The sequence below is a fragment of the Sebastes fasciatus genome, chromosome 3, assembly GCF_043250625.1.
Source record: "Sebastes fasciatus isolate fSebFas1 chromosome 3, fSebFas1.pri, whole genome shotgun sequence".
NCBI classification, from domain to species: Eukaryota; Metazoa; Chordata; class Actinopteri; order Perciformes; family Sebastidae; genus Sebastes; species Sebastes fasciatus.
In genome coordinates, this window is record NC_133797.1 from 12,220,811 (window position 1) to 12,231,036 (window position 10,226).

Consider the following 10,226-nt stretch of genomic DNA (forward strand, 5'->3'; position numbering starts at 1 on the left):
TTCTCTAACAATAGCACATAATCTCACGTAACTATTGACATTACTTCATGAGAGGTAACTGAACTCCTTCCTGTAGGCTAAATGTTGGGTATACTCCACTCTGTGTGCACCGTCTCTGTTTCTCTTGTAATTTCAGCGTCGTATTGCAAAGTCAGGCAGATATTTCACCTTGAGGAATTTGTCCTTTAGCTTCTGCCAGCTCTGTGCCACTCAGCACTTTTTTTTCCCCCCGGACTCCAGAAATCATTATCAGCCACTGTGGGGTATTTAAACAGCAGCCAAGTTGGTACTTTGATATTCCTCCTTCTCTCCAACATCCTTAACTCTCGCTGATCTCACTGAGATGGGCACGACTGCAGCACACACACACACACACACACACACTGATATCTGAGCGCGGTTCCATGGAGTCGAATCGGTTCAACTTAGATACAGAACGTGTAAAATAATGAAATAATCTGAACCTCTTGTTTTCTCTCTTATCCACTGAGCCAACCCACATTCCTCTCGAGATGCCAAAAAAATCAATGATTCTGTAAATTTTGCAACAGTCAGAATGAGGAAGAGTATCTCTGTTTTCTCAATCGAATGAGTGCATTGGAATCGCATATCACACACCAATTCTCCCTTTTTATTTTTACAGTTTTACAGAGAAAAAAGACAGTCTCTACCCGGCCGTATCCTTCTTGTAAAGAGAGAAAACAAATTAAAACAAATTAGCAAAAACTTTTGCTGCTCAAGGCTGTCTGAGTGTGTGTTACTCCCAGGACAGACATGGCATGTCAAGAGCGTGTGGCGGCTGCCTCGCGTGGCTGCTGCGTGATTCACGCGTCGATTGTTCAGACCAGCTGCGTTTCTGCAGCATTTCTGCTGCTGCTGCTGTCAGCCCTTTCTTTTTACATAGAGTTTGCCTTTCACAATGGTAATTTAATTACATTATAAATGTCATCTATATTTATTTTAGACAGAGAAAGGTTAAGTAACGTGTGGTAATTTGTAAATAATAGTAATAATCCACAAATAAAACCCCGTACTTTATTCATTCATGGAGCCCTGCAAGTCACTGCATGTTCTACAACACTGTCCTACAAATATTTCAGAATAAAAGCCTTGTGTTAACAAATGAAGGAATTCTGTCCACAGAAAAAATGCTTGAGGGCTTTTATTTTGAGATGAAAGCAGGGAGTGTTGATTTAAAAATAAATCTTTACTTTTTTTCATGTCCATCAAATATTCTACGCACGTCAGACTCACGTGGGCTGTGTGGCTGCTCGGACAAGTTAACATGGACGCCGAAATAAAAAACAACAGGTAACGCAGCCGCCACGCGCTGCTCACGCAGCCAGTCTGTCCTGGGCTTTAGGGCTGGGACGATACACTTATCTCCCGATTCGATACCATCATGATACTTGGGTGCCGATTCGATATGTATTGCAATTTTTAAGTACTGCGATTGTACAAGTATTGTGATTCAATATTACCATTTGTTGCGATTTTTGTTAACTTTTCTAACACTGGATCATGGGAAAAGCTAAATCATACACTACTTTTGGAAATATCTAAATTGACGGTAAAAGTGTTTGATTTTCAGCATGTACGTAGTCAGAGATGTCCTGTAGTCAAATATATCAGTCATTGTCAGGCATTATTAATTTTTTTCCAGTAACCCAAAAATCTAAGAATAAAGACATTTCTCTCACAAATTAGTGGTATTTTGTTTTTAATTTATAAGGGACATGTAATGTTTTATACTTCTACTATACTTCCCTTTGTTAACCCCTTATTTTGAAAACCAGATGTAGTCACACGTACTGTATACTTCTGCTAACTTCGCCAAGTCTGTCACTAGCTCTCCCGTCAGCTCTGTTCTCATCCATGGTCAGCTCCATCAGGGCCGTTTGAATGCATTTAACATAAATATCAGTATATGGGTGCTCTACAGTTGTAGCGTCGGCCGATTTGACCACGGAGATGAGAGTGACGGCTGGCTTGACCGCATGTTACCGCAATATGATAACGTTTCCTGTCCATAACAGTTAGCATGCAGCTTTAGCCGTGATGTCTAGCTCTGCTTTTCCTGGCAAGTGTTTCCATACTTTACTGTATGTGTAGTGTTTACCACATTGGATTTAAAATGTGAGTTGCCGGTCGTATCCACGTGAACCCTCTTACGCTTTCTACTTTCTTGTTTCGGCTCGCTGCGGCAGGCTGCGGTTTGTTTTGGTTGACGGATACAGAACGGATAAGACGTCACGTTACTCAGACTACAACAATAAAAGAGGTAACTTCCTTCTACCTGTGCATAGACTCAAATGAAGCCAACGTATCAATTCTGGCATTTCAAAATCTATTTAAAAATGATCAAAAACAAAATCGCAATACATAGATGAATCCATTTTTCCCCCACCCCTATTGTGTGTGTTTGTGTGGGTTGAGTCTATGTCAAACTTTGAGTGTTGCACATTGTCATCCACTGCATTTAAGGGGTTATGAGCATGGTAAAGTTTTAGAAGTAATTAGAAGATCAAAACGCAGGATGACCACATCACATGCACAGAAACACAGAAACATTACCATGCACACACACACACACACCTACCATTCATGCCATTGTAGATGCCCCGATGGTGTGGCGACAGCTCGTCTCCAGCCGGCCTCCTCTGCCCGTCTCTCACAGGGCTGCCAAACTTCACATGGTCAGGGCTCATACTGTACTGGTGCCTATGAGTTTCGGGGCTGCCCCCTTGGACCACGCAGCCCTTTTCGTGGTGCTCAGTGGCCCCTAAATGTGCCTGCCGGGGCTCTGGGCTCCCGCAGCCTAAACTGCTAATGCTGCTCCTGTGGTGCCTCTGATAGAGCTCCCCGCTGCCTCCCTGACCCAGGAAGTGCTGCCTCTGGCCCAGGAGGAGATCAGAGCTGTGGTGCTTGGGATGCTGCTCCGGACTGCGTCGTCCCACGTTCCTCCCGTATTTTTCCGGGCTGAGGCCCCGCATGACTCGACTGTGGTCAGTCACGGATATGGAGCCGCAGCGGGGCCGGCAGAGCTGGGGCAGGGTGTACGGGTACTCCAGGCTTGTACTCCGGTGGCGCCCAGTAGGGTGCTCAGGGCTGGACACCTCCCTGTCTGCTCCGCCTCCTATTCCACTGATGCTGCTACACCTGGGTTTGTGCACAAGCTCGGGGCTCCCTTTCTCCCCACCGCTACCAACCCCACCCACCCCTGGAGCCAGGTGAGGCTGCTTATGGTGAGGGTGATCGGAGCTGTCAGCGCTCCCCGCGCTGGAGGTGCTGCTCCCGTCCCCCACGTCTCTCATCAGGAGCCCCTGCCCGGGCACCAGCAGCAAACTACTCTGGCTGTCTATGGAGTTGCGACACCCTCCCATCCCTACAATCCCTCCGCCTCCACTTCCTCCGCCGCCACCACCTACACCCACCACCCCCTTCTCCTCATCCAGCAGCAGGCAGAGCTCCTTCAGCTCCAGGTTCTCCCGGATGACCTCCTCCTGTCGGAGCTCCAGCTCCTTGAGTTTCTGGAGGTAGAGGGTCACTTCTTTGCGCATGATGCTGGCACTGTAACGTCCCAAGCGCTGCCACTCCCTGGACACACGCTTTCCTTTCTGGCGGTCGTCGTCCAGGAAGCAGCACAAGTCCCGCAGCTCACGGTTGTCTTCCTGCAGCTTCTGGTTAATATCCTGAGAGGAAGGGGAAACGAGTTAAACTGAGGCCTAAGCATTAGGAAGCTCTCATAGAATAAGACAATGCTGATCAGGGCAGAAAGAATGCAAATGTGCTTTTGATTTGGTACCAAACAAAATAATTTGTCTTCTGTTGATTTAACGCCAGCTAAATCGCTGCAACCATTGTCCAATTTCAATCCAATTCACTGCTCTTTTAGATATCAGTTGAACGCTGTATGCAATCATAATGAAATGAAATCCTAATCCTCTCTGTCTTTCCCACAAAAAAGCACTGACTCACTGTGTGCTAGTCAATGTGAAGTACATAATGTAGATTAGAATGCTCTGCAGGAGCTGGAGAGGCTACGCACAGAAATAAGACTGGGTTGGAGCTGTGAAATCACACGCCCCGAACATTTTACACTACTCAAACATCCCTCCTTCACCTCCCCAAGAGCTCCTTCTTTTCTCCCCTCCCTCTCGTGCTCTCTCCCTTTCTTACCCTCCAGCTCTTTCCTGCGTAATTAGGCAGCTCGGATGGGTGGAGAGAGGTGACGAGGTCTCGAGGAAAGGCAAATGATCCCCTCCATGTGTTTCATCTGAGGCTACCTCAGGCTGGGTCTCAGCTTTAACTGTAAATATTGTGGACACTGTGCCACATTCCTCTCATTAGCAGCAGAGAACGAAGGCAGTATAAAAGCTTACTGAAAAGGAGAATGCATGCTTTCAAAAGCAAAAATGCCACGTTGCTCTGAAGGCAAATTGTACTGCTGTAGATTTATGTGCAGGAGCTGTCTGGGAATGTGAGGTGTGTATGTGTGTGTGTGTGTGTGTGTGTGTGTGTGTGTGTGTGTGTGTGTGTGTGTGTGTGTGTGTAGCTCAGACAGAGAGAGATCTGGATGCCAGATTTGAGAACTGGCATATGAACAGAGGGATATGCCCTCCACTTCAGTATTAAAGGAGGATGAATTTCTACCTCATTGGCCTGTACTGTAGTTTTACTTGCTCTGTTTTATAAGCTGAGTTTTAAGGGTTACACTCTGTCATTGATTTTGATCCTTTTCTTCTTGATTTTCAAAACCCTGAATTTCCCCCCTAAAAAAGTGAAATGAAAACTATAGGCTAAGCCTTCCTTGGGTTGAGCATGCCCATAAAGCCTTTATCCTCCTGAGACCCAGCCCATTGACATGTGTCCTCTGTAGTTGACATTTTGTCCACATGCATATCCTCTTACTCTTTTGACCTACTCTATCAACCCCTGATGTATTGTAAAGAGAACATCCTAGGCTCTCCAGTGATATGTTTTTTTTTTAATCAATTTGAATGTTTTCTTGGTTTAATATCACTCTACAGCCATAATCTGTTCATTTTTTTGTCTTTTCACACTGCAATAGTCCTGTAGTCCACTATACAGTGGACAATAATAAAGTAAAACAAGCCTAAATTGTTAAGATTTTCTTTTAACCCTAAATAGGAAGGAAATCACAAAAAAATGTAATGGGAAGACACTTTTTTTAACTGGGTTCCCAGGAGGATATATAGGCCTATATGTGCACACAGGGTCTTACATATCAGGTCCTTAACGCAGATCCTTGACGCAAAATACACCTCAAGTGCAACTTGTTTAAATTGTATTTATTACATCTACCCTACCTATTTTACAAGTGCAATTACCTCTGTTTACATTACATCTATTTTTATATTTTTTACTTCTAGTGTAACACTTCTGTTTATATTTATTTATTACATCTACTTTACCTATTTTATTCACTTTATAACTATGTGTGTTTTACCTGTTATATGTTTTATCTGCTTCGTCTTGTCAAGTATTTGTTTTTAAAGCACTGACCAGAAGTGGCAACTGTGAATCTCGTTGTATTTAATACAATGACAATAACGCTTTCTATTCTATTTTATTCTATTCTATTCTCATACAGGCCTATACACAATGAACTTCAATGATACCAGATCTATTCTCACATCATGTTTGCAGAGCTGCTCACTAAAGCAGCAGAACATCCCTCCTGCTATGCGCGCTCTCAGGTGCGCTCCACAAACCTATGACCTCATCCTTCAACCGATGCCTCACCTTCAGCCCTCTGATCTCGTTCAAGTGCAGCTGGAGGCTGCGATTGACCTCTCGGATGAGATTCCCGTGGTCCAGAATCACGCTCATCTTGTCGGCCTCGGACCGTCGCAGCCGCCGCACCAGATCCTCCTTGGTCCACTTCAGCAGCTCCTCGTCGGCCACACCGGAGATGTCCTCCGCTGGACTCTCGGTCTTCGCTATGGACAGCTGGAGCTGTGGTTGGGGTTGGGGCTGGGGTTGGGTTGGTGGAGTCGGTTTCTCCATCTGCACGGCTCCTCCGGAACCGACAAAAAGGGCAGAAAATAGTCAGAGGCTCGTTGGGAAACCTCTGCTCGCATCCGCTCCTCCGGTCGACTTAAAGGTGGAAAACGGTTACCGGCAGAAAGTCAGTCGCATAGTTTGGCCTTTTTTTTCTTTTTCCTGTGACTCTTCCACTCTCTCTCTCTGCTAGAGAGCAACAGCTGACGATGCCGGGCTGAGAGGAGAAGCTGCTCTGCTGTCTATCACTGCAACATCCTCACAGCCAGGGTGTGTGGACCTATACAGCCTACTGACAGTGTTACAGAGTTATCGCATCGGGTTAGTCTCCAGAAATCCGTCCCAAACGCGGTCAAAGTGAGAGAAGCTTCTCGGTGCACACACCTGCAGCCCTGTAGGTTCAGCACAGAGAGGAGAGAGAGAGGAGAGAGTCCTCCGTGCAGAGAGAGAGGAGGAGAGGGAACAGCTCTCTCTCTCTCTCTCTCTCTCTCTCCTTTCTCTCTCTTTCTCTCTCTCTCTCTCCTCCAGGGGTTTAGGCTTCACCACAGATCCAGATACAGCTGGCTTACAGCGCCACTTAATGTTCAGAGACACTCCAGACAAGCTGCATGGCGAAATGATGAGTTCACGTCTTCTCGGAAAACACAGGTTTATCTCTCCCAACCTGGTTGTAGCAGGCTCAGGTTTTAAAGCTAGAGTAAAGATAAGATAAGATAAGATATTCCTTTATTAGTCCCGCAGTGGGGAAATGTGCAGTGTAGAGCAGCAAAGGGGATAGTGCAAAAAACAAGAAGCATCAGCTAACACAGTAAAAAAGAGCTAAACAAAGTGTAACAAAATATGAACCATTTAAATAGAAGGAAGTATAAAAATAGGAGCAGTATATACAGTATTGACAATAAACACACTATTAACAAAATTGCACAAGTGGGAAATGATATTGCACAGTGAGAATGAAATTAAATTCCACCTGAAAATATCAGGTTATTGACAGTTTTTTGGTTTGTAAGTGTAAGTGGTCTACTGGGAGCAGTGCTGGTTGTGGTCTACTGGGAGCAGTGCTGGTTGTGGTCTACTGGGAGCAGTGCTGGTTGTGGTCTACTGGGAGCAGTGCTGGTTGTGGAGTCTGACAGCTGCAGGAAGGAATGACCTGCGATAGCACTCCTTCACACACTTTGGGTGGAGCAGCCTGTCGCTGAAGGAGGGTGGGAGTCATTCTCCATCATGGATGACCATTGGTAACATGTCATACTAGCTTGTCGCGAAGGAGGCTAAATAACGCTCCAAATTTACTCTAAAATTTTGGCGAGGAAAAAAAGGTCATGGCCATTTTCAAAGGGGTCCCTTGACCTCTGACCTCCAGATATGTGAATGTAAATGGGTTCTATGGGTACCCACGAGTCTCCCATTACAGACATGCCCACTTTATGATAATCACATGCAGTTTGGGGCAAGTCATAGTCAAGTCAGCACACTGACACACTGACAGCTGTTGTTGCCTGTTGGGCTGCAGTTTGCCATGTTATGATTTGAGCATATTTTTTATGCTAAATACAGTACCTGTGAGGGTTTCTGGACAATATGTAAGGGATACAGCGAGCCAGTCATTGTTGTGAAAGAATCCCCTTCAGGGCGATAAGAGACCGCATCGCCCTGAAGGGGATTCTTTCACAACAATGACCCACTAGCTGTACATTATCCCGCTTATTTCACGGCTACTTACTGAAGAAATCAAAAATTTGACACAAAAAAGGTCCGCCAGAGTCCAACATCAGAACTGTGCCCCTAGCAACAGTCTGCTATACATAGCAATGGTCTGCTATAAAGAAATAACAGACCGCAGAACGCCGTGATTGACCAATCAGAATCGAGTATTCAACGCAGCCATTTAATATTTGTCATTGTTTTGTGTTGTTAATTGATTTCCAATAATAAATATATACACACATTTGCATAAAGCAGCATATTTCCCTATACTCCCATGTTGATAAGAGTATTAAATACTTGACAAATCTCTCTTTAATGTACATTTTTAACAGATAAAAAATGTGTGATTAATTTGTGATTAATCACAATTAAGTACAAACAATCATGCGATTAATCACAATTCAATATTTTTAATCGATTGACAGCCCTAGTTGACACATACTTAGCAGAAAATGTAGACTGTGAGATACATATGTAAGAACATTCCAATCAACTTTACTGGCATATAAACGCAAGCATCAGGTTATCAATTTCTGTTCCGTTAGTTTAAAAAAAATAATGTTGATAATAATGATTTTACTACCCATTCACTGCAACCTAGTATTCCAGCCGTAGCCATCCTATGTGTTTCGAAGTGCATCACAGTCCCAGCAAACAAACAGGTAACCTTCAGGGAATGTTCCCAGTTTGAGTTTTTTATTTTTTTTATTTTAAAAAGTTCTCTAAAGGTTCGATGAGTATAAAAAAAAAAAAAAAAGGTTCTTTGAAGGTTTTTTTTAAAAGACATTCAGAGAACTTTCAGGGATTCTTTGATGTTTTATTAAAAGACCTTCAGAGAACGTTCCCAATTTGAGTTTTGTTTTTGTTTCGTTTTTTTATAAAAAGGTTCACTAAAGGTTGAATGAGTTTAAAAAAAAACTTCAGAGAACCTTCAATGATTTTTTCAGGTCAGTTGTATTCACTTTTATCAACCTTTTTTATTTGAAGTGAATGTGAATGTTGCTTCAAGTCAGAGGTCGGCAACAATTTGTTTAGAAATGCCTCATTCTGTCTTTTTTTCAGCGGCTGAATAAATGAATTGAAAATACGTAATGCAACATTGCTGCTATGTACTGTTACCATTTTAAGCTGAAATAAAATTTCAGACACAAGTATATTTCCACTGATATGGGCTACTAGGCCTAGCTATACCAAATGGTTTTGCTGCAGACATACTGTATGTCAAATGTCCCAGTATGTGAGCCAAGCCTTGAACGCAGCATGACCACATCCAGCTGTTGGACACAGTTCCACTTCAGCACCATGGACAGCTGCTATTGGGGAGCAACATGACGTTTGTGACCTTGAGACATATACTGTCACTGCATACAACATAACATAATTGGTTACTTACCAATTGTTCCATTTAGTTCTAAAGGGATGTTATTAATCCGTTACGGGAGACTTTGGCCAATCACAGGTCATTTCAGAGAGAGAGAGCGTTCCTATTGGCTGTTCATTCAACAGAGGCAGCTGTCAATCACTCACAAACTCTGATCAAAGGGTCAAACTAGGCAGCGCTGATTAAATACGAATCAATATTCTGTTACTTTAATGCCTATTTCTCGCCTCAAATGTTTTCAGAAACATCTTGTAGTGTACTGTTTAGCTGTAAAATTAGAAAGTTTGCTCTGGTTGCTGGGCGGTGCTTGGTATTTCCTCAACTGATCTCAACATGGCTGCCGGGTCACGAACTTTCTCATTTTACAGCTAAACAGTACACTACAAGATGTTCTGAAAAAGTCTTATGCGAAAAATAGGCATTACAGTAACATAATATTGATATTTGGATCGGACTTTGCGAGTGACAGCTGCTCAGAGACGGCAGGCTCCAGCTTGGCTCTGATTGGTTGTTTTCCTCCGGTCTGTGAAATCTTGCAGATGCCATTAGGAGCACCAGAGGACAGAGAGGCACAGGATTTTTTTCAGATTACCTGTTTCATGCACTACTGTCAGGATATAGTGAGCGGTTTATAAGATTAACTTTTTAAAAAAAAATCATATTTGTATCAACCCTTTCCTACTTCAGCTTTAAATGCAGTGAATTTTGATGGACCTTAACTACATTAAAACACAATTATTTGCTCTGAGCGGGACTTCATTCAGCCATGTAAGAAACCTAAATTCCAGTACAGGAAGCCTCTTACACAGAATACAAACACTTATTCATAATTGCGATAATGTTTTGTATTTACTACTAACAATGCCTTTCAAATATGCATTAGAGTAAAATGGAAATATTTAACTAAAGCTTCTCAGGATTGTAGGTCCATTTAGTTGAGTAGCTATTTACTTCACTTTGCACCGCTGGTATTTAAATAGATTGAGATTACAGAAGGAACTACCCCTCTACACAGTGGCTAAGTAAGTGGTGAGATAGCAAAGAGTAAACAAAACAGTCACAATGGTCCAATCACACGTCATCACACTGTACACGGCTGTCATAGATGATAACA

General features: G+C 43.3%; 1 protein-coding gene across 2 annotated transcripts in view; it reads right to left on the reverse strand.

Moving 5' to 3' along the window:
- The window catches only part of ccdc85al (coiled-coil domain containing 85A, like), a 32,902-nt gene extending 26,213 nt beyond the window's left edge, over window positions 1-6,689 (reverse strand). Inside the window, exons 1-2 of one of the 2 annotated variants that reach the window (XM_074628990.1) lie at window positions 5,767-6,689; window positions 2,600-3,692 (exon numbers count right to left, since the gene is read on the reverse strand). In XM_074628990.1, the coding sequence (XP_074485091.1) occupies window positions 2,600-3,692; window positions 5,767-6,030 (1,357 nt within the window). In that variant the 5' untranslated portion in view covers window positions 6,031-6,689. The remainder of the gene's footprint in view (window positions 1-2,599; window positions 3,693-5,766) is intronic. The other variant, XM_074628989.1, reaches the window with a different exon arrangement.
- Window positions 6,690-10,226: the final 3,537 nt, after the last annotated feature.